At 51.8% G+C, this 27527-nt stretch overlaps 1 protein-coding gene across 2 annotated transcripts; it reads right to left on the bottom strand.

The window, feature by feature from the left end:
* Window positions 1–436: 436 nt before the first annotated feature.
* Window positions 437–27300, bottom strand: PITRM1 (pitrilysin metallopeptidase 1). Of its 2 annotated transcripts, none has more exons than XM_070501179.1 (27): window positions 27163–27300; window positions 24280–24382; window positions 22185–22291; window positions 21758–21909; window positions 21085–21199; window positions 20912–21008; window positions 19722–19882; window positions 17184–17310; window positions 16814–16902; window positions 15904–16032; window positions 15188–15301; window positions 14892–14988; window positions 14211–14345; window positions 13444–13582; window positions 11113–11229; window positions 9533–9665; window positions 8098–8218; window positions 7913–7989; window positions 7508–7673; window positions 7107–7207; window positions 5541–5661; window positions 4833–4904; window positions 4118–4230; window positions 2767–2892; window positions 1630–1775; window positions 950–1205; window positions 437–853 (listed from the first exon to the last, which is right to left on the bottom strand). In XM_070501179.1, the coding sequence occupies exons 1-27, from the start codon at window positions 27213–27215 to the stop codon at window positions 760–762; spliced, it is 3261 nt and encodes a 1086-aa protein (XP_070357280.1). In that variant the 5' UTR covers window positions 27216–27300; the 3' UTR covers window positions 437–759. The 2 variants fall into 2 exon arrangements, with proteins under 2 accessions (XP_070357280.1, XP_014711751.1); XM_014856265.3 differs by having other exon boundaries at window positions 950–1052.
* Window positions 27301–27527: the final 227 nt, after the last annotated feature.

Genomic DNA, 27527 nt, shown 5'->3' with positions numbered 1-27527 from the left:
CACCAGGCATGTCGAGGCCCCTGGGGGGACCCACGGTGTAACCCTCAGAGTCTGAGCCGGGGAAGGTACCAGCGTGTAGGCAGCGGTGAGGGGAGAGAAGGTGGGCCAGTGAATCCAGCGCTGTCTCAGAACTGGGGCAGGGCTGGCGCCGGGCAGTCCTTTCTGGCTGAAGCGCGGAGAGCGAGGCTCAGTGGGACGGCCCTTCAGGACGGACCGAGTGGGAGAAGCTGGTGTCAGTGCTACTGACCCCACACCCGCCGAGTTCTCGGCCGCTCCCTCCAGGGACCAAGAGTCCTCTTGGTCCCTGGGACGACTGCACTGTGTCACGGCTGCGCCGGCCGCCTGTAACTGTGTACACTCCACTCACTCATGTCAACAAGGCCGAGAGCACCCACCAGCCGAGCGTGTGCCACTGGAAGTAATGACCAAGCACAGGTCAGAGTTGCCTTTTATTTTTAAGTTTCTTAAATAAACATTCTAAAATAAGTTAAAATAAGCATTTATATTAGATATTGTGCATCTCTGGCATTTAGTGCATGATTGTTCCAATTAATTTCGTGATCATTCCACTTCCTTCTTTAAGATGGAAGAGTTCTGGTCTGACTTGTAGACAATACATTAGACAGAATTTTAAGAATGATGTACGATCACGATTTTTGGAAAGAACCTGTCTTTTTTGACCTTTTAAATTTGATTTAGCCCAGGCTGAACATTCCGGAGCCTATGTGCCCGTAGGCTCAGCCGCGGACAGCAGAGTTGCTATCTCACGATCCACGAGGGGTCCCGAGCAATCTTCGTGTTCTCTGGCCCGAGCAGAGCCAACCCGTGCGTGCTCCTCCCGGTGCCAAGGTACCTGTGGGCAGGCGGGGTGGGTCAGATGGCCCTCCACAGCGGCCCTCTGGGCCACCGCGAGCTGGACACTGGGAGCCACCCACCCAGCGGTACTCACTTGTTGCTCACAGCGATAAGGCCTTCTCGGTGGACGGCGAAGAGCTGCTCCCTGTGCGCCTGCTTCATCTCGTCGGAGAGGCCGTGCAGGAAGTGGTCCAGCCCTGGAAGGGGACACACAGGAAGTGGTTGCCGCTGAGAGTGAGCACAGGGGACACACAGGAAGCGGTCCAGCCCTGAGAGTGAGCACAGGGGACACACAGGAAGCGGTCGCCCCTGAGAGTGAGCACAGGGGACACACAGGATGTGGTCCAGCCCTGGAAGGAAACACAGAGAACACACAGAAGCAGCCACCTCAGGTGCTGACCCTGTTCCATGTCACATTTCGAAAGGTCAAACCTTTGACCTTCATCTCCCCCAGGAGCCACTCCCGTTTGGGATGAGGACGCTGACTGAGTGAGGGTCACACTGGAATGGCCTCCAGCTGGACGTGGGTCCCACAGCCCCGGGGACCCCCGTTGGCCTCTTGGCCTCCCATGATTCGATCTCTGAAGTGAGGGGCTTCAACCCCTTCCCTTGGGAGACCTGGAGCTGCTCTTGCCCGGGTGCCAAGAAGCACATCTCAGGGTCACAGCAGAGAAGGTGGGAGGTGGGGTGAGAGGAGCACACAGCTCAGGGGCTCTCGTGCTCGGCCTGGCAATGCCACGTACGGAGGAGCCCTTTGTGATTTACTCCCAATACCTCTGTCCGAAGGAGCCACCGGAGCATCCACGGCGGAGAAAACGGAGAGTTTGGCCTCGTCAATGTCCTGCTGCGTGAACCTCCCCGACTTCGCCCAGTCGACGGCCTTCGCAAAAGACTGGAGCGTTTCCGTCGCACGTGGATCCCTAGGAGAGGCAGAGAGTGAGGCCTCCGCGCTTGCTAACAGGACACATGTGACAGTCATGTGCTGACTCCACGGTTCCTCGATGTTGTTGAGCCATTAATGCCTCTGCTTGAGCACGTCCAACAGGCACAGATGAAAATCAACAATGGATATTTAAACGTGGCCGCACGAGCCGTCAACACGTTCTCCCTCCTCGGAAACGCCGTCTGTCCACCCAGCGCTGTCACCAGGTGACTAAGCACTCTGAACTCGCCAGAAGGGGAGGTCAGGCGGGCGGGGGAAGTCGGGAGTGAAGGGGGGGAGCAGACTCGTGCCGAGAAGCTGAGACAGGTGGGGTAGAAACCCCACTCCTGCATGTGCACCCACAGCTGGGCCACCTGCGAGACCCTCAAGAGTCTGGAGGGTGAGAGCTCCGACGCCCTTGACTCCCACTATCCATGTGGCGCCGAGCGCATCTCACGGTGGATGCTGAGGGTGGGCTCACGGTCTGCCCGCCCCTCCTCTGGGAGCCGAGCCCCCAGCTCAGGACAGAACCGGAAGCCGTGGGGCCAGAGGGCAGCATGCAAACCCCCGCTCCTGAAGGCGCTGGGAGCCAGGCCTTCAGGCAGCTGGCCCCAGACACGGAGGGACGACTCCAAGGAAGGGGCAGGAACGTGGCTCGGAAGCCCCGGGAGCCCAGAGCCATGCGGGGCCTCGGGAGGAAACGGGGCCAGAGTGCGGGGGATTCTGCTGCTCAACAGCCGGTTAGCAAGCGCCACGATTTACTTAAGGAGACGTTTCCTTCTCTCTGCCACTGTCCCTAAAAGCTGACCCCAACAGGATATTGCGGGTATGGCTCAGCAGCGATGAAGCGAATAAAAGCTGGAAGCGACTGTGGTTTTCTCAAGTTCGGTGCACGTATAACGACACTGACGATGAACAGAGCCAACGACGTCAGGGACGTGGGACAGGGGCCTCGGCCCCACGTGCGGGGCTCGGTCAGGGACGCTCACCTATACGAGTAGAGCGTGAATATGCCGCCACGGCTCAGCTTTGCGCCGCCGCCGTAAGCACCGCCTTTTTCTCGAATTTCTGTGTGCAAGAATTTAGCAGTCATCAGATGCGCCAGGATCTTAAGACTGAAATGAAGGAATAAAAAATGCAAGTTCAAAGAAAAAGGCCAACAGGCAAGTATCGTGTACAATACGAAGCAATCCAAAAGCAAAAATAAGGAAAATCAAGCTGTAATGTAACATACACATTATGATCTCCCCATTTTAATGAACAAAACTAGGAGAAAAGTGTGAGGAAGAGGCATTTTCAAACACTGGCTTGGCTTCCAGGGGTTAGGGGGACGGTGGTGGGGGGGCCATGAGCTTTTCTGAAACACTTCCAGCTCTCTCTCACTTGTTACAATACACAGAGCATTTTAAAATCCAATAAAGCAAAAAGAAGGTCTAAATTTTCATTGTGCAAGCCAACGTACGAGTCGTTTCTTTCAACGTCGGTGGTCAGCACGTATATACATGGGCATGGAAGCTCTCAGACAGGTTTCTGCGGGCCGCCCTCCCTAAGCTCTCACTCCAGTGGACCGTCTCTGTTTTCTGCCCCCACTGACTTCCATCATGAATGCCACAGCTGCCGCGTGAGAGACAGAAGGATGGTTCTAGACAGCATCTTCACAGGCCAGAGGGAGCAGGGCCATGTAGACCCGCCTGACGGAGCCGCCGGCCAGGGAGAGGCACAGGACACCTCACTGAGCACTCGGCCCAGCTCTCGCTCCCACCGTCTTTTCTGAAACAGACGAGGAGCTGCGTGGAACAGGAGCAGGAGGGGTTCCTGCAGATGGGGCAGGGGGGCCTCTCAGGGACGTCCGAGGCAGGAGTGCCAGGCCTGTGCAGATGGGCTCCGCACTCCCCAGCAGGACTGGGGCTCACCCTCTGCATGTACTTTCCTTCAGAAGGTTCTATTATTTCCCTATTACTTAAGGAACACACGTTCACTGTTGGAAAACTGAAACACACCAAAAAGAGGGGAAAAAATCTGTAATCCCGCTACCCAGGGGCACCTCTTCTAACACTGGTGCCTTAAACCTACATTTCCTATTCAGTGGCTGAGAAGCCATGGCTGTTCCTGAGGGCAGAGCACAGGGTCACGTCCTATAAAGTGGGAGGGAGCTGACAGAGGGGGCAAAGGGGCACGATTCTGCCTCCACATGAACTTCTCCTCCTGCACCCGCGGCAGTCTCGGTCTCCCTCTGTCTGTCGCACCCACCACACACCTTCCCGGCAGGGCCCCTGACGTGCTCCCCTGTCGTGGCCTTGCCCGCCCCCAGCAGCAGTGTTGTGGCCAGCTGCCCCGTACCTGGCGTGGTCCGGGTGTGCATAAGGGGCGGTCCTGACACACTCGCCCACGTAGTTCACGGGGAAGGGAAGCAGGAAGTGCGTCTTCATCTGGCAGGGACTGAAGGTGGGGTCCTGCGGAGGGAGGGGAGCGCTGTGGGCCCCTGAGCCCTGCCTGCCTGGGCAGCCAGCCCTGTTCTCACGTCCAGAGGCAGGGCACGGACAGGACGTCACCCCATACTACTTCTCACTTTACCCCTAACATTTACACCCCAGCCATAGCACGAGGCCTCCCGGTGTAAGTGTCACACAACAGGCACAATTTGCTGTGCGTCATGCACATCGCTGGGTGGCTGGGCGGTCTCACCTGCTCGCTTTTCTCCAGGAACATGCTAACCTGCCCTGCTCTGCGAGGGACCAAACCAAACGCCACAGCCACCAAACTGTGTAAGAAGGGATCACACGCCCGGCTGGAGCTGGGTTGACAGTAACTCAGCAGTGGCTTAGGCTAAAACCGAGGGAGACGGCACAGGGACAAGAGCGTGGGCAGTAACAGACGTCTCACAGCACGGGGCCGGGCACGCAGTCTGCTGTGCGCGAGAGAAACCACTCGGGTCCACGTGCTGGCAGGGTGAGGCGCCTGGCGGCTGTGAGGAGCGGGCAGAGGGCCGACACCCAGCGCAGCCCGGACGAGTGGGGCCGGCTCCTTCTGGAGCGACAGGGGCTGGTTCACCTACCGTGATCAGCTTCCTTATGATTTGGGAGCCACCAACGTGCATGCTTCCTCCGGATCCGTGAGGAACAGGTCTCTGAAAATAAAATGTTTCCAGGAGAAACGAGAAAGTCCCTCAACTCACTGGAAATAGGGAAGAAAGTACATTCCGGAAAACCCAAGAGCTGATGAGCAGTGTGGGGCCCAGAGTGGAAGTGGTTGAGAAAAGGTTTTAAATGGAGGCAATCTCCTTGTACACCTTCTGATGGTCACGGAGAAGCAGCCGCTCACAGGGGGCTGTGGGGGCCCCGCAGAGCTGGGCTGACGGATCCACAAGGGGCAGGGACGTCCACACGTCCGGGACAGAGAGGGGTCCTCCGCGGCTCTGGTGAGCCTGGCTGAAGCCCACCGAGAAGGGACCCCAGCCCCTGAGACTGCACTGGACGCGGCTGCCCTGAGACAGGCTCACGTGCCACCGCCCAGGGCCGTTCTCACAGGTGCCCCAGGCCCGACTGCTTCCCACGGAGATTGCTCGCCGCGTGGCCCACTGACGACGACGGAGCGCAGGCCACGGGGCGCGACTCGCTCCTCCCCAGGTCACTGCTGGACAAGCTGCCCTGCTGAGCTCGGCTGCTCCCCGGGAGGGGCCGCGGCCGCACGCAGCTCCAGGAAGCAGCCCTCGCAGGACCCGGCGCCTCCCGGGGACGCTGCCGCAGCGTCGCTGCTGTCTTACCTCGACCACATGCGGGCGCACGGGCTTCCGCTCCTTCCTATTCCGGCCAAGGCTCCCGAGGAAGTGTTCCACCGCTTTCCCCGCCTGAGACATCTGCTGAGGAGTCGCGTTCACTGAACACCTGTTGTAAGATCATACGTACGCAGATGCTATCACTATCAAAAGTAAAACACTGTGTTACTAATTCACTACATTTTGTGTAAATAGTACAAAAATAAAAGTGAATAATGTATTGTTTTTGTATAAAATACTGCTCAAAAACGTTAAAGGAATACCAACCAAATACGGAAATACTACACAAGGAAAGCGAAGACGCTTTCAAGTTATCAAAAAGCCTTTCCCATATTCCAATGTGACACAGCTAATTAACAGCCATCAAGATGCAAAGACTGCGTTTCTGACTCTAAATTCTGCTCCTCTGAAGACGCAGGAGAACACAGAGAATATTAAGATCTGCCAATGATGCCTTTAGACTTTCATTACCAGAAAACTGAAAACTTAAATTACCGTCTAGAAGAGAAACCAACAATTTGAAAATGTGAACTGGTCATTAAAGCAGAAAATTCTAAGTTGCCAAAGAATTACCATGCTCTCAAAATATACTTTGATATAACTCTTCCAAATTCTACAGAACCACAGATACTGTCTCATCAAAGTCACCTGAATTGTACAGCACACTGACAAGGGGCACTTTCTTTCTTTAGGCCTTAGATCTATTTCAGCTGAGTTAACAGTAGCACCATTACAGTAACACCGGCTGTATTCCAGGCACCACACAACCCCCTGCATATGTTCTTTACTGCTTGCTATAAATCTGCAAAGCAGTGTCCCACGCACAAGGTTAGGTTGCCTGAGACACCACGGGTGTAGGTCTGAGTGTGATCCAGGACCTGGAAGTGAGCTCGCCCGGCATGAGGCCCAGCACTGACCCCGGGCTCCCCTCCTGTTGCCCAGAGAACCTGCGGTGATGTCCAGGAATGGCCGGGGGAGGTCCCGGGACGCTATGGGGAGCTCCACGCTGATCTAAACCTGTCACAGACAGTGAGATGCAGAAAACACCCCAGGGGTCAGCCACCATTATGTGTTGTCCTGCTCACAAGCCTGAGGGCTTAAGGCCAACTGTGTGTGGATGGCCAAGTGCCAGACGTTTTCCTCAAACCGCCGTATAATTATTCTTGCAGCAAACTGTGTGTGTTTACTCTGCTCCTGAGCAAGCTGGCCTTCCCTGGGTCTCACGGGTGGCTCGTTTACAGAACACTTGCTATTTACTTTTGGGAGCAATGTAACTAAATCTTTGCAGTAAACATACATTGCAGTTTCATAATTAAATTAGCTCACTTTCTTTCCCACCTCCCTCATTTATCAAACTTAAAATACTATTGTTTTTTCCCTATATTAAATGATTTCTTAAGCATCAGAACACGTGAAGTCTAGAATCACGCCCTTGACCATACGAAGCGTTCCCTCTGAACTGAAGAGGAAGGTGCCATGACTGCAATGTCAAGTGCAAGGGACACTGAACGGGATGAGGCAGGAGACCTTCGCCGAGAAACGGACCGGACCCACCTCATGCCATCACCATTTAACAGGTGCTTCTTGATGTGTGGGAGCTTCCTCAGGACAGGTCTGACGTCCGCCGTGTCTGCAATTCTCTTCATGAGCCTCACCTAAGCCAAAGGGACCAGTGTGTGAGGCAGACCAGACCCCCTGGCAGAACGGGGGCCACACACCGCGCCTTGTCTGCAAACCAGACACCCTGGCCTGGGACCCCAAGTCTGTGCCTGGGGAGGGCTGCACGTGCCCGGCATGGGGAGCGGAAGGGCTGGGGGTGGGAGGAGGAAGGTGAGTTAAGAAAACCTCTTCCCTCTTGAAACTGGTCAGAGTTAGCTTTTCTGACATGAACGGCTTATTACCAACTCTCGGGGAGCCAGCCAACCCCAAAGAACGACGCTCCCCAAGCTCGCCACCTGGTCCATCCCACTGAAAGTCTCCTGCAGGTCCCCCGCAGGCGTCAGCGTCCTGCTCGCCCTGACGGACGCGTAGAGGTGGCCCGAGTCTGGGATTCCGTTGGACAGCTCCTGAGCGGTCATCTTAACCAAGACTCTGAAGCGCTCCTCTTCCTCCAAGCACGGGCTGCGGACAAAGGAAACACAGTCAGTTCCCAGAGACCCATCCACACCCGCTTTGTGTCATGGAAAGTCTATTCAGTGTCCAGACGAGCTAAACATCCTCAAAAATCTCACACAGGAATTACAAGTACAATTAGGCTGAGAAATCAACAACCAACAGACGGGTAAACCTCTGCTTTGAGTACATATCAGACCCAGATCTCTGACACATCCCAGGATTGACATCTTTGCAAATCAAATTACTTGTTAAATATTTCACTCCACAGATGCATCATGTCTGGTAGGTTTCGATCGAGGCAGAAGGATGAAAAAAGCACACCCTAAATCATGAAAGAAAGAAAAGAAGAAATTAACTATGATGTAATTTAAAAGGAAAAGATGCTGGAGAAATAAACTTTGGAGCGCCGTGTGACGTGGAGACAACATACCTGCTCGTAGGTGTCCAGATGCGAGCCGTCGGGGAGCACGTGGGCAGAAACGGTCATCCCCCCCGTTTTCAGCTCTATCTGCTGAGCTTGCTCCCTGTAGTCAAGGGTGCCACAGCCCAGCCTAGTAACAGCAAAGAAAGATGTCCCTGTCAGCCACGCCATCTTGGCCACCTCATCCCAAACAAGCCGCTGCATTAATCCAGTGACCACAGCTTCTCAACCCCTCCCCCTCCCCCCTGCACGGCACGGGCGCCTCTCCACAGCCGGCTCTGCGTCGCCCACCACCCTCTCCCGTCCAGGGGGTCAGTGTCCAGTCCTCCAGACGCCTCGGCAGCCGCTGTCTAGCGAGAAGAATCAAGTCCTGACCAGTGCTAAGCTTTCACACGTTTACAAGCCGTCCCTAAGCTTTCACACGTTTACAAGCCGTCCCTAAGCTTCTCTCCTCCACAGCATTCTGCACAGATGCCATCTGCTCAAGTAGCCGACAGTCTCAGGGAGGAGACCCGGAGAACAAGCCTTTTTGAGTTTTTAAGAAAAGCAGAGGTGATCCCAACACTGATGATGCCTTTGGAAGAAACACTCTAATTGCTGCTGCTAATGCAAGAAATGATCTAAGCTGAGACGACAAAAGCGAGGCTTTTCCTAAAAGCGGTGTGCTATCAAAGAACAAGGAGGGGGAGCGATGATGGAAAAAGGATGGAGAGCTCGGAAAGGTCAGAGGTGCTCTCCATGCGAGGCGAGGCTCAGCCAGGGCTCGGGGGACCCCGCCCAGGCAAGGACTGCACACACGTGACCGTGACTGGGGTGGGGTCGGGGCGGTGACACAGTCCTGCCCTGTTGGCTGCAGAGGTCTCTCTCCCCTCCTTCCCGGAACGCAGGAGGCAAAGCCTACAGCTCCGACTACCCACCGCGCCTGCCTCCCTCGGTCCCGAGACGGAGCAGGAGCAGGCACACATAGCGGCGTGCGCCCTGCTGTATCTGCAGGTCTGCTCCCAGACCGCGGCTCACCCAGGGGCACAGGGACCACAAGCCAGCTCAGGGAGGGCACACGCAGCACGGTCTCTCACGGCGGCCCCAGCTGATGTGCTAGAGTTAATCACTCATGTTTTCTAAAGAAAAACACTCATTCTCTTCAGTCTTACAAAGAACTTAGTCACTGACACAGACGTATCTGTATCACATTATACTCTGAGTTTAAAAATATTTTAATGTACTATGTTTTATTAATATGATTTTCCTAAGAAAAATTCTCAACAGATACACTGCACACTCTATTTACACACTGTCAAACACTATGGGTTTTGAAGGAAAAAAAGTCTCACTGGAAAGTGATTACTGATGCTTTAAAACAAAATAAATAATCACAGAAAACACCCATTAATGACACATACTAGGATGTGCGGAATTAATAAATGTGTGTGTCTTTGCCCCTTACTTGGTGAGGACGCTGCAGAAGAGGGGCACGTAGGGCCTCAGCTCCTCGGGGAGGGTATTCAAGCTGGAGAAGGCTCTGAAGTAGACCACGCCGTTGGTGGGCTGGGCGCAGTACTGCACGGGGATGTCTCCGGCTGCAGAAACAGACGGCACAGAACCGTTCAGATCTCTACCAGTAAAATTTTAACCATAGAATTATTGTTTAATATTTTAATAATAATGCTAACGCTTCTCAGAGATGGACATTTAAAATTTATATTAGCAAGGACACACTATTTGTTTGCTATAATTTAGACAAATTTCTCTATTATACTTTTGTTATGGTAAACGCTGAAGGCCTTCGACACTAAAGCAACCCTCGCTTTGTGAAGAACGAGAAGATGAGGATGCTCTTCGGGGTCCACGACTACACCAGCACACGGCTGGTCCTCACCTCCTGCTGTCCACCCTCACCACCTCTGCTCGGATCCTCCTCGTTATCTGAGTGGCCTCTGACAGGTCACTCCTGCTACATCTGAACCCACTACCTCACCCATCCCAAATGCCACCCCTCCTTCTCATGAGGCCTACCCCTGCCCCGGGTCCCTGACGGCTGCCCTGCAGTCCCAGCACATGGTGTCTGTCCTGCCCTGGGCACCCCAGGCTGCCATGGTCCCTGCCCGTCAGGTACGCAAGGTGTGATCTCACCAGCGCACGGCCCCAGCCCAGTGGAGGAACTGACGCACTGACTGATGACTGATCCACCCTCCCCAATTCCTCTTATAAACACGCAAGAACTTTCCCAATAAACCCGACCGTGCGGGGATGAAAACATCAGTGGGCGTAACCCCGCTCCCTAGAAGCCTCATTCAGAAGAACAAGTTTCATTCACAAATGCACACACGAGCGTACAAGTAGATGAGACGTGTGTAAACAGGGTAAGTTCTGCTGAAAGTAAAAAGGCAGGAGAGGCTTCAGAGATCCCTGAGATGCTTGAGCACAGTGGGGACTCCTACCCAGCTGGGCACCGGAGGGAGTGTGACACTGCGGTCAGAACATCCTCGGGACAGAACGGTGAAGAGAAGACCCCACATGGAAGATGAACAAACGTCCACCCTGACAGCGGGATGTCGTCCCAGAGAGCCCGGCTCTGCACTTCCAGCCGGAGGCAGAGTGAGGCAGTGACAGGGGCGGAGAAAACCAGAGGCGGCGAGAGCCCGCAGCTCCCTCCCGCCCCCCGACTCAGTGCCTGAGGGTGGTGAGGGGCTGAGCCTCCTGTCCTGTCATCCCCCGCCCAGACTGAGGCCCAGGGGCTCCCAGGACGCCGGTATCCTCTAAGAAGTGCGCTTACACAGCCACAGCACAAGCCTAGCCCTCCCCCGAGTCTAGGACAGCGAATCCCAGCGCCCCTCAGGCCCGCTCGCAGGAAGACACACAGGCCCTCCCGAGCACAGCTGTCCATCGCCCCTGAACGGTGAACACAACCTACGGGAACGCGGAGAGCAGGACGAGGAATTGGCAGGTGGCTCCCGCCTCCTGTGGCGCCTGGACGGGACTTGACCCCTGAGCCCGTGCACCCGGCAACACGACGCTCACACTCACCTGCCAGGGCCACCTCCAGCTCCGTGAACGGGATGGCAGGCTCGATGTCCGACACCTTCAATGCTGGGAGGCACGAGGCGTCCTGGGGTTCACTTTGCTGAGCCTGTAACTCCAAACCTGAAAAAGAGGGGGACCAACATTCAGGCGAATGGAAAGGTCTTAGTCATTACCCGCCCTCTCTGTTCCTAACTCACATGGGAATCAGCCGCCCCCTGGGGTGTGGGACCCACTGGCACTATGGTTTCAAGGGACCTGCCACATCCAAGCAAACCAGACCCAGGAGCACAACCACCTGCTCAGTAGGCAGCTCCCTCCCGATTCTCATTCTTTTTTTATTTTTTGTGAGGAAGATTGTCACTGAACTAATATCTGTGCCACTCTTCTTCTGTTTCACGTGAGACGCCACCACAGCAGGGCTGGACGAGCAGTGCTAGGTCTGCGCCTGGGATCCAAACCTGCAAACCCCACACCACTGACGCAGAGTGCATGAATTTAACCAGCATGCCACTGGGCCGGCCCCCCTAACTCTCATTCTTAATAACTAAAAGAACGGTTTTGCTGGGGGTGGTACTGTGCTCAAGCTGTTTCTCCACAGCCCCCTAAAATTGTTTTTTTTTGAGGAAGATTAGCCCTGAGCTAACCACTGCCAATCCTCCTCTTTTTGCTGAGGAAGACTGGCCCTGAGCTAACATCCGTGCCCATCTTCCTCTACTTTATATGTGGGACGCCTGCCACAGCATGGCCTGCCAAGTCATGTGTAGGTCCGTGCCTGGGATCCAAACCAGCGAACCCCAGGTCACAGAAGTGGAACATGTGAACTTAACCGCTGCGCCATCGGGCAGCCCCAACACTGCCCCCTAAATTTTATACTAGACAGACTGAACTCGTTTGTAGACCTTTCAAACCATTTCTTGCCTGACTGAAATTTAATAACTTTGTGCTTGTTTATTCTTATTTCACTTTCACTAATCTCAGCAAAACGCTTGTGTAATCACATAAATTTCACAAATTCTAAAACGGCTTAAAGGCATTTTCTGGGCCTGCCCTTCCACTGATCTGATGAGAGGGGAGCCCTGCCCAGACCACACGGACTATTGCGGGGTCTCCAGAGGCTCAGAACACACCTCAAGACAGCTGAAGGGGCACGCGGGGAGACAGCATGGTCCAGTTCTGTCATGCATGTGGCCACATCACGCCACCAAGATACCGGACGCCCGGTGTCTGACGGGCTCCCTGACCTCCACATCCGTCTGAAGTTCCCATCACCAGGCCCCGAGAGCCACAGTGACCAACCCACTGGCCCCAGGGGGCACTTCAGGGCAGCTCTTCACGGGCGCTGCCTCCCCGGGGCATGGCCTGCAGCAGCACTGGGGCGCCGTGCTCCCACCTGCTTGTACCTCCTCAGGTTCCAAGGGCCCCCATCATCTGCTTGTTAGTCCCCAGTCAGTGCTGTGTCCCCACCCCTCGCACCTCTTTCTAGTTCTGTGCGTTTCATCTGAAAAAGCCGCCTCCTGCTCTCTGGCCCGTCCAGTCCCAGCCACAGTGCCAGGTCTGCCTCTTTCACCCTTCAGAACACCCCCGGCCTTCTCTGAACGCAGGCGGAGGCAGGACAGAAACCTCTGACATGTGCCCCTCCTTTTGCCTCCGGTGCCCACCAACCCCACTCAACACCATGCCTGCGGGACCTGCCCTCTGTGGGACTCGACTGCCCGCTGACAGGACTGTGGGCAGCAGGGCTCCCTGGCTTTACGGCCGAGCCACCTGTCCGGGTGAGCATGTCCATGTCAACGAAAATGTGGGCTGCTTCAGTTCCGTGTGGACGCACGCTTTCACTTCTCCTGGGTCAATGCTCAGGAGTAGGAGCACTGAGCTTCACAGTGAGTGCACGTTAGCACCATACGAATCATACATCCGTTCCTGTCTTCACGGGGGGGGGCCTCGCCCCAGCTCCAGGCCTCTGTCCCTCCCGAGACCTGCCTCTCCTGACTCCCAGCTCACTCTGTCCACACGGCTCCTCAGGAAGCAAGGACGCACTGCAACACAACACACGCTATGACGGCAAACCACAGCCCCGGTGAACAGAAAGCACTGGTATAATTCCCCAAACAAGTAAAGCTTCCTCTTCACCTGTACGCCTGCCTTTCCTGCTGAACGACAGGGGGATCTTTCCGAGAACAGGGTCAACCCTACTGGGGTGGAACCGCTTGCACCGACAACAGAACTTTATAGGCGCCCCATAAACACAGGATGAATAAATGCCTCCACGACTGACTTCCTGAAGCCCCCGGGTTGGGGGCCCGGGGGTCGTAAGAACATGACCCAACGCCTGACCTTTTTCATAGATCTGCTGCTTGTCTTTCACCGACAGAGACTTGACCTTTTGCTTCAGTTTTTCTGTTTCCATCTGTGTTTGCTTCTCGGAATACTTGTCGTCGGGTTTCATCGATAAAGTCAACTTATGCTGATTATTCTGCAACAATCAGAACAAAAAAAGCCACACTGAGACAAGACTTTATTAAGGCCCAATGTATTGAACTTTGTGCAAAATAACCAGAACAAGGCAGCGACCAAGGTCAAGTGATGAGATCCTGTCCCGCGTCCAAACGACGACACACGGACCACAGCCCCCGCCCTGCCCCATAAGGTCCCATAAGAAGTTCCACTATAGTAACAGCTGCCTACAGGGGACTCACACCAAGGACAGACGCCCAGACACCTAAGGGAACAAACGAGCAAGCACCAACAGAGTCCTTCACAGGAACAACCGGAACACGCACACACTGACGACTGTTCTCATATTCTAAACTTTCTATTAACAAAACAGACAGATATGCAAATGCCCTGTCAATACAGACACACACACACTCATATGTAAAAAGTACACATAGACATTCATATAAAAACCAACCTGCATCAGAAGCTGGAAAGTAGAATTAAGTTAACATGAGCACTTAAATTTTTAATTAATAATTAAAAGATTGTCATTTATTCATTAACAAAAATTGACTTACATAACGTAGATTATATTCCTAATGTTCCTTTCATTATTATAAAATGCAACTTCAAAATTATAGACAGAAGTTCTCTGATTTCCTTACTTTAAAATACCGTCTCACTTTTTCTTGCAAAAACTTCGGATTTTCCTTAAGGCACTGCCTGAAATGAGCCACTTGACTTCCCAGCTGCAGGAGCTCCACGGGGTCCCCGTCATGATTCCAGCAGGAAGCGATGTACTGGAACAGAGATTTTTAAATCCACACGCACATTACACCATGAACGCTACATCAGCCCAGTAAATACTGAAGGCATGGCATTTTATTAAGATCTCAGTTTCTATATTTAAAAACAGCACAGACGACTGTTCATAACAAAAATTAAGACATTCTTTGGTCAGAAGAAGAGAAACGAAACTCATTTCAGACCTGTTTTTTCCTAATAAAAACGCATAAGTTTAAAATTATTTTTAGAAAATATAATTACCAAGAGATCAACAGTTATCAGAAATCCACACCCGTTTAAAGTATTCTGTGTAAGTCTATTTTATGTAAAGACATAAAGTACCAAATAGCCAATTAGGTAAGCTAGTAAAAAGACAAAGAACTAAATTAAAAGTAAATTTCTATCAGATCCAAAACAGCCTAACTTTGCAGGTTCAAATGAAAGGTGCTCTGAATATCAATCTATATTTTTAGTACTGTGAAGAACCACTAATCGCAAAAGTCAAAAAAAACAAAGAAAGAAAGAAGGAAAAAGAGAGAGGCGGCTGGAAAATCACGCACCGAGGCCAGGGCGAGTCCAAAGCTGGTGGACTGATGCTTCATCTGTATCTCGATTTTATGAAGTAAAGCCTCAATTTGATCATCTTCAAATCCCTTCCTGAAGAAATACGAAAACAGATGTTGAAAATAAATGAATGTTTTTGAACAAAGCAGCAGAGATGATAGGTAAACAACTAAATGTGAACAAGTGCGTTTTATTACGTAAGAAACAGCCAGACAGCGGAGACGCCTGGCTGCCCTCCCCGCCAAGAGCCCGGGAACTGAGAATGCGCGATCACCAGAGAGGCCATACGCACTCGATGACTTCGCCGATGGTCCTGTCGATGATGTCCCGGACGGTCTGCACGTCCTTCTCCGCAATGCCCTGCAGGCCAACGCTGAAGTAGGCCTCTCTGGTGCAGCCATTGTATCTAGCGGACACAGCAGGGAAAGCATCAGAATCCCAACAACTTCTGTCATTCACCAAACACGCTTTATTTAAACATCAAATACTCTACAGAACATGGCCGAGGACTTTCCACTCCCAAGGCCCACACGGACGCGTCAATTAAAGCAGTGCCCTCACACAGAACTGGTCACATCTACATTCACATGCTTAACAGTACTAAAAATCAATACAATGTAAACTTTAGAGGAATGGCAAAGTGAAATAGAGAACTAGTGAGTTTTACAAAATCCTAAGATTTCAAAGGATATTTAATGACCTGACTTTTAAAACAGGCAGCAGGATGTCATCCTGAGCTCTTGGAAAAGCTGTCTTTTTTCCTTTTGCTTTTCTTTTTTTGGCCAGTCCCCTGCAGGGGATATAAACAGCTAGTACTGGAATGATCCTCTAGCGCAAGGTTCTGGGCTGTCCTGTGACCGTGGGATGTCAGGCATGCGCCACCCCTGATGCCCACCCACCAGAGGCCAGTGACCCTCCTCAGATGTGACAACCCAGACTGTGTCCAGACCCTGTCAAACGTAAACCTGCCCCAGGTGCAAGGACGGATCTGCTGACAACAGAGCTCACCCAGCATCAGGAGAAAAGTCCGTGCCGAGTCCAGATTCAATCAGGGCCTTGTAGAAGGGGGAGTTGGGTCCACCGATCAGGAGTGAAGACAGAAGGCTTAATGTGAAGGCTTCAGAGGTGTCAGTGATCCTGCAGTTAAAAGGTGGGGGCAGGAGAACAAAAGGGGAAAGAAACTGTGGGCCCTTGTAAATGTTTTCAAAGGCATTAAGATCACTACAAAATTAACACTTGTATTTACAATGCAGCAGAAGTTCTACTAGAAATTCTTGCATTTCAACCTCTATTTTAACAGTTATATGGGCAAAGGAATTTTGTTTTTTGCTTTTTTTTGGTTTGCAGAGCTCTTAGATACTGAGATAGTTTTGGGTCCCAAACTACAAGGGTGACTGAGCTGCATTTCGAAGGCTATGACAGCGTGCCAAGCACTCTGACCTCTGTTATTTCCATTACAGCCACACATCAACACCTAGACAAAAACACGACGAGATGGGGCACGAGCCATGCAGCTGCTCGGGTCAGACAACCCGATGGAGTGCGCTGGAGCCCTTCCTGCCCGCGCACACTCGAGTTAGAGCTCTGCGTGTCGTACGTTTTTCTGAGGCCCTGTTCACAGCGCTCTTCCCATGCTCAAAGGCATCGATTGATATAAGCCCCCCTAATGGTGACACCTCCTGTTCGGAGCCAGCCTTTTCTCTGTAGGAATGAGCTTTAGATGCAATAAGTAAGCAACCTTTCTCCTGGATGCCTACCAAAAGCGTTTCCCCAAAACCAACCCAGAGGTTGTAAAAACTTCCCGGCCTCTATTGCCTGCTAGACTTCTGGATCCTAACCCTCCATTCACCCTCGATGGGAGGACCCCACTCCGACTCTGCTCACCCACACTGCCCCCACTTCTGCAGCAGATACCTACTCTGGTAAGAGGAAGCTGACGCTGACAGTCGTCTGTCTGGGGGACCCCGCGGCCAGCGAGTCCGGGGCACACGTGACCTGGAACTCCCTCTGTAAGACGACGTGATGCGTTAAGTAGGCACAGAGCACGAGTGAACGAGTTTACACCAGCACTGGTTGTCTAGATAGATAATGGCCCAAGAGACGCTTTCCAACAAATTAACTTTCTTTTCAAGCAAATCATCATTCTTTAGGCTTGAGAAGCTCTTACATACACAGCAGAGCCCACCAGACATTTAAAACCCTATTACTGACGCTCAGTTTGAGTTTCCATCTCACGCGTCTAACAGGCATGGTGAACACACTGACTGTTGTCTGGGCAGCACACTCACTGGCTTATCCCAAGGCTTCTGCGCTGGCACGGCGGTACTCGGCTCAATTTTCTGAAATTTACTCAGCGCTTCTTCGTGAATTTGTTCCAGATGCTGTTCTAACGGGAAATTACCGTAAGTGAGGAACCTGAAATTGGGAGAGAATCTATTAGACTCAGTTAAAAAGAGATTTCAGCACAGATGGGTTTTTGTATGAAACCGAGGGTATGCAGGACACAGCAGCCGTAACAGGACGGTTTCCACATTGAAACGAACTTTATATAGGAACACATTTTTTTACTTAGCTTAACTACAAATACCAAATAGAGTCTTTTGCTCCTTTTATTAGATAGGTGGTTCACACACAAGACAAATTGTGCAAAGGTATTAATTAAATGTAAATCTGTCAAAAATCACTCTTTATTTTACTTGAAACGTACTACAAAAGTGTTATAAAAACCAAGTAAGTTATACGTTAAACACCTTGAGACCTTCCCTACAGCAATGCAATAACACTGTGGGACTGACAAGCTAAAGAATTTCACCAAGTTCGATTTTAGGCTACAAGTTTCAGATTACACCTGCTTTTAAGATGACACATTTGTTTATCCAAAGGAAAAAGGTTATGATGCCAGAGTTGATCTTTTTCTTTAATCTAATGTCCAAGCTGTGGTCGAGACGCACGGAGAGCGGACCAGCGGTGGCCAGAGGCGAGGGGTGGGGGGTGGGGTGAATGGGGTCAGAAGTACAAACTCCCAGTTAGAAGACAAGTTCTGGGGATCCCGTGTGCAGCAAGGTGGCTACAGTTAGCAATACTGTACAGGGTATGTGAAAGAGGCTAAGAGCCCAGATCTTAAAAGTTCCCTTCAAGAGAAAAAAATCAACTACGTGAGGTGATGGATGTTAACTTAACACCATGCTGATCATTTCACAATACACGTATCTCAAATCATTATGGTGTACGCCTGAAAACAGGATTATGTGCCAATTATATCCCAATAAAATAAATAAACAGAGAGATCTGGGGGACTAATATCTTACAGATCCTTCAAACAACTTACTGAAGACTAAAGAAACTGTGACACACAGGATGAGCTTGAAGGACTCCCTCGGGCCACTTCGGGACAATCGGAGCATAAAACAATAAAATAAAAAGACTCCATTTGGTCACACAACCCCAAACACATACATACATACATACATACCTGAAAATATTTCCATGAGATCATAAAGTATTAAAAAATAAAAGAAACAAGGCTTTAAAAAAGCCTCTTCTGTCACTGGAGGAGCTCCTGCTACCGTCTCCCCCTAAAATGGGACAGCCAAGGAGAAGCACCCCCAGTTCTCCCCTGAGAACCGCACTCCAGGAAGCCGGCTGCCCCGTGGATGGGGAAGGCTGCTCTTTACAGAAGCCCAGCTAATAATTGTACGAGAAATTACAAATTCCTTAGAAAACTCTGCAAACTCTACTAAAGGAACCGCTCCAGGCAACACTCAATGAATACGAGAACCAGGAACAGGCTCACAAGGAACTCAATATTCACTGGTGTCAGGGCACCAGCTGTCAGACGGCCTGTGTCTACAAGGAGAAAAACAGAGCCTTACCAAGTATGTGGGCCTCATCTGGATCAAACAAACACTTTGGAGAGTACTGGAAAATCGGAATTCAGAAGTCGTAGTTTTAAGCTAGTATTTTTTATTTTGTTAAATGTGAAAATGGCACTATCTTACGTAAGAAACTACCCTTATGTTTTAGGGTCCAAATCCAAGTATTAGGGGAAAAGCATCATGATGTCCATAATTTCCTCTAAAATATGTTGGCCAAGGATATACCTATGTGATAAGTGTAAGGGGTTCATTATTCTATTCCCTATACTTTTCAGTATGTTTGAAAGTTTCCACAATTAAAATTTAAATGTTTTTACACTTAAAATAATCTCACAATAGAATTTAACATTACTGTTTGGTATATTTATAAATACAAGTATTAGTGTTTTATTATTAATGATACCTGAAACAAGCAATTTATCAAAAAGCAAGTATATGAGGTTTAAAAACTGCAACCGCTATTTCTGGAGCACTTCCAGGACCAAGGGCGAAGAGTCTGACGAGCAAGACACCGCACAAGCACTCCCTCATTACACATCCTAAAGCTGAGATGCTGTAGACTTTTAGAGCGAGCGTCCAAGCAAATCAGAGAGGCAATCTAATAAGTGAAGAATCTTATCCAAATTTACATTGTTCTTAAGCACACATCTCTGCCAAATCCAAGAAGCTGTGTAATTTAGTGTAAGAAAATGCAAACAAGGCAACTCTTTTTTTTTGGTGAGGAAGGTTGTCCCTGAGCTAACAACTCTGCCCATCTTCCTCTATTTTATGTGGGACACCGCCACAGCATGGCTTGATGAGCAGAGTGTAGGTCTGCAACCAGGATCCAAACCTGCGAACCCTAGGCTGCTGAAGCAGAGTGCATGAACTTAACTACTACGCCAACAGGCCAGCCCCCAAACCAGTCAGCTCTTCATCATCCCACCACTCAACCTTAGAAATGAACCTTACCTAGCATTACTGGGATGATAGTGAGTAGCATGGAACTGTTTAAGCTGCTCCCATGTGAGGTCTGGGATGCAGAGCGGGTCCCCACCGGAGACCACGGAGTACGTGTGGTCGGGAAGGAGTCGGTTCTGAAGGTGCTGCGAGAATATCCTCTCGTTATCTGTCTTCAAATTCAAAAACACACACACACGTATGTAATGCAATAAACACACCATTACATTACAACACATAGCAAATCAGTCACCTTCTGAGAGCAGATACCTATAATGTCTTGCAAATAAAACCGTGCTAATGGTAAACAAGGACGCCCAGGCAGACACTGTTCAATAACGAAGCCTCCAATACATCCAGTCTCCGCGTGGGACCCGGAGACCGGTTCTCAGAAGGGAAGGAAACTCCACTTTGCAGTGCATACCAGGCGCCCACAATGCAGAGCTGAGGGAAGGGCAGGGATGCCCAGAGCCGAGGGAGGACCAGCTAGGAGTCCCTCTGACCACGAGCTGCGCGCGGCAGGGTCCCATGGCTTCCAGAGGGAAAGCCATCACCCTAACTTGAGTCTCAAGCAGCAGCCCTAGCTGAGTATTAAAGGAAAAAGATAGAGCCGACAGCTGCACGGGGTGGCCGGCGAGCCCGTATGTCAGGCGGGCGCCCAGAGTCAAAGGGGCTGCGAGGATGGTGGTCCCCAGACTGCCCGGCCTCAGACCCTTCAAACTCCTAGAATTAGGGAGGGTCCCCGGAACTTGTGATGACGTGGGTTTCTTGATTTTGTGTGTCTGTGTACATGTAATTTTTCTTTATTAGAAATTAAAACTGAAATATTTTACAAAGTTACTTATTCCCTCATTAGCTTAACCCATCATTACTTGTTAACATAAATATCTTTCGAAAAACACTTTTCATAACAAAACAGAAATACTGACCAGAGCAGCACTGCTCGGCATGTTTTGCAAATGTCTTCAATGCACCAGTCTGAGAATGGCTAGTCTACAAGACTGGGCTCTAGAATGATCTGGCCTTTCTAGCATCCCCTGGGTTCTGCTCAGAGCCCCGTCCCCCAGCTAATCCAACAAGCTCCACACGATGAGAACAATTAAATGATGTAACAGGATGTCAACTATCTCCCAAACCTACTTACATCCCAATATTTCACACAGCAAGATAATTTTAACACAATCCACAAAGGAAACACTCACGAACGCCCCCTTCATCTCGTTAAAGACGACCCCCTTAAAGACCAGCGGGGTCTGCGGGTCCCTGGGATCCTCGTGTTCCAGCCGCCATCCCTCCTGCCTAAACAACGACAAAGGGTCACGGGGTGACAGCGACTCCCTCTCCAACGCCCCCGTCAGCCATCACCGTCACGCACCAGAAATCAAGTTCCCGCAGGCATGGGAAGAAGGCCGCGTCCAGATACACGGACAGGAGGTTCCGGAAGTCCTTGGGGTTTTGTGTGGAAAACGGGTACAGAGTGTAATCGCTGGCTGCGGGTGAGGGGAGAGAGACCGTAAGACACAGATGCCCCAGGAACCGCTCGTTTCCAGCCTCGCCTCCCTCACAGCACGTGCCAACTTCAAGCGGCAGGGAGGCGGTGCCCCTGCCCCAGGTGGGCACCCAGCACGGGCACTGCTGTCTCGCACGCCCGGAGCGGCGGCCTTGGCTCTCTAACGGCACTTCTTTGCGCACACCACCGGCCTACTTGCCGCCCCACTTCCTAAAAGTAAAACGAAACACCACCGTGACACTGACAAAAGGCTAGAGACCAAATTTTGTAGCAATACTCCCCAAAGAAAATTGTTTTGACCTCTTCCAGGAAAAACCTCAGATGCCTTTTCTCTGAAATCCCAGTTTTTATAACCCAACCATGGTATGGCCTTCCTACAGGACTGGACTTCCACCATCTTTCAACTAGACGAGAGAAAGGTAAACCTACTCTAGTCGACAGGGCGCCGACGGCCCTGCTTCATCTTTGGAACCATGTGACCTCGAGCCCGTGCGCCCTGCAGACCCAGGAGCGGTTCGGGCTCGGGACGCCGTCTCACCTGTGAAGGCGTTCATGAAGGTGGACAGCGACCTGTTCAGCATTTTGAAGAAGGGGTCTCGGCATGGGTACCTCTGAGAGCCGCACAGGACGGTGTGCTCCAGGATGTGCGGGACGCCGCTGCTGTCCCTCGGGGTGGTGCGGAACTGCACGCTGCGGGGAGGGGACAGGTCAGCGTCACAGGCTGCGGGGCCTCGGAGCACGGATTGATCCCTTCAACAGCATCGTCTTTCATAACGACGCTCTCCAACCATGGCGCGTAGAAACTCCCACCCACACTGTAAACATCACCGCGTGCAGCTGAAGGTGTAAACCCATGCCAGCTTTCCCTCCATTCCCAGGGCCCCGGCAGCAGCTCCTGTACCGCGCGAGCACGGGAGCTGCTCTAAGCAGACACGGCCGCGGCCCTTCTCAGGACGCCCACACACCTGAACAAGTTATTGGTGTCCTCTCTGGCCAGGTGTAAGTATCGTGCTCCCGTGCCATCATGGCTGAGCTTCACAGCCGTCAGCGACAGTTCAGGGATGGACGTTACCTGAATTGACAAGACACATGAGCAGCTAACCTCGGAAGGAAGGGCATTCAGAGGGTTACGTTAAGGACGCTGTGGGAACAGGCTGGTCTGCCTTGAACCTACCGACCTTGAGAAGCCAGCACGACGAAGGCCAGACCTAGGCTGATGATGGCACACACCGTGCCTTCTGTGAATGCTATTTCCTAGACGTTTTCTGAACATTGCAGTGTGGCCCAGAAGGGCAGTACCCTCGCCCCATTTACAGATGAGACAACCGCAGCTCGGGGAGATGGGAACACCTGCCGAGACCACACACGGCGGGGGGCAGACCCCTCTGTCACAGCAGCTGCCCCAAGGCATGAAGCTGTCCCTGGAGCATCTGCTGTGTGTCTTACTCCTGCAAACACCGTCTCACGGGACACTCAGACGGCCCTGCCGGGAGGGAAATGCTGGCACAGACCTCGGCCTTGGGGGGCTGAAGGATGCTCTGAGGACTAAACTTTGCTTCCGAGTTTATGACGGTTCCCAGTGGTGAGCCGGGGCTGTCGGCTGTCACTCATTCCTCATGGGGGGTCCGGATGGCATAAGTCCCCCCAGTGTCCTTCATCTGGGTGAGCCTCTGCATAATTTCCCTGTCCTCGGTGCTGCAGAACTGCCACATCGTGCGACTGCGCCGGGGCGTCCCCTCCAATCACAATGCCCGCTCACTTTGATAACCCGCTGTTTATCACCCCCGCTGTCCAGAGGCCATGAACGAGACCCGTCTGCGCCTACACAGCAAGTGACCGGCCAGGCAGAGATGACAACTCCGGTTCCCTGAGCCAGCTCGGGGGCCTTGCCCGAGGAACCACGTGCTTAGAGGGGCCTGCTGATGTCTGCATGATTTATGGCTATTAAGTGACTCACATCTTAGAGCTCACTGTGCTTCGTGAGAGATGATCCACATACAGAAAATCAGCAGGTGCAGCGAGACGTCTGCTGCATAACAGCTCTCCTGGGAGCTACTTCTCAAACAAGGGTCACGGTTTATCATAAAATGAATTTCTAGAAAAGTTGAAAAATAGAGGGAAAGAATTCCAAGTATGCTCCTCTTGAGCAGTAACTATTGCAAATCCAAACCTCTCTGCTCGGCCTTCAGGGACCTTAGAGATGCTCTCGCCCACCCACGCACCCTTGCTCAGGCAAGTAAACGACCCACTGTTCCCGGCCCTGCTCAGGCTATCCAGACAGAGGGCGGCTCTCCTTCTTAATTGACACGCCCCTGCTCCAGGAACCCGTCCCACAGCCTCATCAGCAGAGCGCGCTTCATCAGCAGAGCGCCCCTCCTCCTGACTTCCTCTTCCCTCCGCACTTCTGCCACGCTCGTCCCACTGTCCCGTGTTACAGCTGCACGCATCTCTCTGGATGCTGAGCTGCTTGCCTTGTATTTGTGAGAGTGCCAAGCACAGCATGAAGCCAACAGCCAGTCAATTACGTAAGTACGTACTTTCAAGTATTGCACTGAAAGATGTGAAAGTTTAAGCAAACAAAAACCAAATGAAATACATTTTAACATAAACTAAGTAAATACAGGATCACAATCTTTTTTCTATAATTCTGAAACCTAAATGGCTCAAAGGCAGAAAGTTTTTGCCTACGTTTGGAGCAAATTCCTTTGAGGGTAACAGCTGCCCTGAATAGAGGTGGGGCCTTCGGAGTCTATTTTCACACTCCGTGAACAGTCACGTGTCTGGACGCAGACATGCTAATGTGCTGATTTACTTTCGAAAATCTGAAAAGGTGTGAGGCTGCAAGGGGTTCAGGGGAGGGTATGGGGACCTGCACTTATTTAAGAATCAGGAAAGCCTTTCATCTGCCAACTCCGCTCAGGCGAGCACCTCCAGTGGCAGAGGAGCGAGGCCAGGGCCTGGGGACACAAGGTGACAATTGTCCAGTCTCTGATCTGAAGGCCCTCCTGCTCTCCCATCAGGGGGTCCACACAGGACGCGCACCGCGGGACGGGCCCCCACCTGGCCCACGGTGAATCCGTGGATCTTCTCTCCGACGTGATACCGCAGCGCCCTCTCACAGGCTGTGTCGCTCCTCCACCTCCAGGCTCTGAGGCCGGCATCGCTACAAGCAAGGAAAGTCAGCAAAGTCAGACGACTTCCAGGAAAACCGGCTGACAGAGCTCCGTAACGTAATGAAAACACACCATGTGATAAAGAGAAATCCACAAAGAAAAATTAAACCTTCCATCTTCCAAACACATCCCAGAAAACTAACTTCCAGGAAAGCTCTCAGTTTTAGTGATCTTGTATCCCAACTGCGCTAAAGCTTCATAATAGCAACTAATGATCAAATGCTGAGCAGCTTTCATTTGTACATGTTCACAACTAACCACAACACAATTAAGATACCAATTTCCTTACCTATATAAAAACAACTTCCACATCAAAATGGCTTCTTCCATCACAGCATCGCAATAAACTCAAACTACAATAAAGTCCCATTCCATACCTGCCACATCGGTGAAAATTCAGTAGTGTTACCAGGAACTCATACACCATTAATGAGTGTGCAAATTCTGACTGTGGAATAGCATTTGGCGTTATTTAGGTCAGCAAATCATTCACCTCGATGTACGTGCCCAGGAGAACTTTTACTCGTGCACCAGCACACATGTACGAAAATGTGGGCGCCATTCCTCAGAGCCCCAGACTCCACCAACCCAGATGTTCAGGCACAGAAAGTGGATAAACTGTGGACTATTTAATCAACAAAAAAACTTAGCCATAGAATGAATGAACCACAACTGCCCGTTAACAAAGACGTGGGTCACATGATGCTGAACCAAAAATACCAAGGAGAGACACAGTACTATTCTAGCAGGTAGCGCTGTATTGAAGAAATGCACAAAGATGGTAAAAATACAAAGAAAAGCAAAGAAATAATTTCTGCAAACCAGGAAAGAGATTACATCTAAAAGGGAGGGGGCGTTACCATTGGTTAGAGGTCATCTTAAACTGGGCAATGGTGACACAACTTACTTTTAAATAATTTTTCTCTCAACTGTATTACATGTTTTATGGAATTTTCTACATTAACCTATCTCAGAAAAATTTGAAGTAGATGTGTACAGGAAAGGAAAGAAAAGACTGACTCAGTCAGTATCTGGCAATATTACGGAGATATGCTAGAACCAACCAATATTTTTCTTATTGATTTAGCACATTCTAGAATTACAGGACAGAGGATTTTAAGGAATTATTTATCACGAAAAACACAGTCATGAAAAGGAAATGCTTACACTGAGAGTGTATGAAAAGCTGGAGGAATCGCGGGCCTCCCCCCATAGACTTTCTGGTAACCATATATGAATAACTCTCCCGCACTCAAACTCTGAACACAGCAGCAGGGCACCCCAACAGCTGGCAACCCGGTGTTTCCTCACCTTAGCTAACAGCACTTAAACTGCACCATAAACAAGCCTCTGTAAATTAGCATGAAACTAAACAACTCGTCCTTTTTTTTTTCCCCCTAGGTGAGGAAGATTCACCCCGAGCTAACATCTGTTGCCAATCTTCCTCTTTTTTCTTGAGGAAGACTAGCCCTGAGCTAACATCTGTGCCAATCTTCCTCTCTTTTGTATGTGGGTCACTGCCACAGTGTGGCTGACGAGTGGTGTAGGTCTGTGCCCAGAACCCAAATACGCAAACTGGGGCCGCTGAAGTGGAGTATGTGGAACTTAACCACTAGGCGACAGGGCTGGCCCCATTCATCCTTTTTTAATAAGTAAAATGTTACGTCAATTTACAAACTCACAGGGCACGATGCTCATTCAAGGTCTGAAAATAAATGTATTCTTTTTCCATAAATCTAGTCATTAAAAAAAAAGTTCAATTCCCAGAGGCTACAATTTCATTAAGAATGTAACTCAAGCATAATCACTTGGTGTGGAAGCCTCAGGTCCCTTAAGGATTCCTCACCCACAACAAAAAGGAAATGGGAGGAAGCGTTTTAATGAGGGCCACAAACTGCCAGTTGCTTTTACTGCACCAATTAAAATCCACATTAATGACCATCTTCCCTTCAAGAGCCCTGACGACCTGTACACAGGGCCACCCACTCTGAGATCACCTGAGGTCCCAGAGGGAAAGGGGGTCAGGCCAGCTCCTTGGGCCTGGCCTGGCTGTACCAGCAGACTTGTCTTTCTGCATCACCCCAACCGTGGTAACTGGACCGAAACTCCCTTCCTTTGCGAGGTGATAGGAGGGTGGCTCTGCCATCTCAAGGGGCTAAAAGGACCCTCACGGGGGCCCTGCAAGGGTCCGCGGGCTGGGCTCTGGGCTCTTGGGGTATAGGAGGCCCAGACCAGGGGTCTCAGGGTGCAGGAACCCCAGACAAGAGGTCTCGGGGTGCGGGGCCCCCAAATCAGGTGTTTCAGAATGCAGGAGCCCCAGGCGAGGGGTCTAGGAGTACGGGAGCCTCCGATCAGAGGTTTTGAGGTGCAGAGGGCACAGGTGAGGGGTTTCAGGGAGCGGGAGCCTCAGGCGAGAAGTCTAGCAGTGTGGAAGCCTCAGACTAGGGATCTCGGGGTGCGGGGGCCCCAGGCGAAGAGTCTCGCGGAGCGGGGGCCCCAGGTGAGGGGTCTCGCGGAGCGGGGGTCCCAGGCGACGGGGCTCGGGGAGCGGGGGCCCCAGGCGAGGGGTCTCGGGGAGCGGGGGTCCCAGGCGAGGGGTCTCGGGGAGCGGGGATCCCAGGCGAGGGGTCTCGGGGAGCGGAGGCCATGCATGACAGGAGGGGGTTGCGGGGCGAAATCCCAGACCCGAGCGAGAACCCGCAGTCTCTCGCCCCTCCCGGCCGTCCCTCCTTCCTTCCCTCCCTCCTCCTTCCTTCCGCCCGCGTCTCACCGGCCACTCAGCCCCCACAGCAATCTCCGCGCCCGGCCCGCGCAGCGCCACATGGCGTGTGACCAGCGCAGAACCAGAGCCGAGACCCCTTATCCCGACGCACGCCGCGGGGGCGGTGCACGCCGGCCGCGACCCGATTGGTCAGCGCGCAGAGAGACGCCCTCTCTGATAGGCTGGCGAGAAAGGGGGCGGGCTGCCTCCGCGGTGGGTGGGACTCGAGGGCCGAGGGCGTCAATAGGACGCGGGGTGGGCGGGGCGATGGAGGGGCGGGGCCGGGTTGTGGGGCTCCGGGATGTACACACTAAGGGGCGGGGCTTAGAGGAAGGGGGCGGGACTACGCAGGCGAGGGGCGGGGCTTCGAGGGA

The sequence above is a fragment of the Equus asinus genome, chromosome 29 (assembly GCF_041296235.1).
Source record: "Equus asinus isolate D_3611 breed Donkey chromosome 29, EquAss-T2T_v2, whole genome shotgun sequence".
NCBI classification, from domain to species: domain Eukaryota; kingdom Metazoa; phylum Chordata; class Mammalia; order Perissodactyla; family Equidae; genus Equus; species Equus asinus.
The sequence above is the reverse complement of the archived record's forward strand: the minus strand, read 5'-3'. Positions and strand labels throughout refer to the sequence as shown.

Coding starts and splice junctions, on each gene's coding strand:
- PITRM1 (XM_070501179.1), bottom strand. CDS start 27,215: ATGTGGCGCTGCGCGGGCCGGGCGCGGAGATTGCTGTGGGGGCTGAGT. Junction 13,583..14,210: donor AAGTGAGACGGTATTTTAAA/GTAAGGAAATCA, acceptor TGATTGTTGCAG/AATAATCAGCATAAGTTGAC. Junction 5,662..7,106: donor TTAAATGGTGATGGCATGAG/GTGGGTCCGGTC, acceptor ATCTTACAACAG/GTGTTCAGTGAACGCGACTC.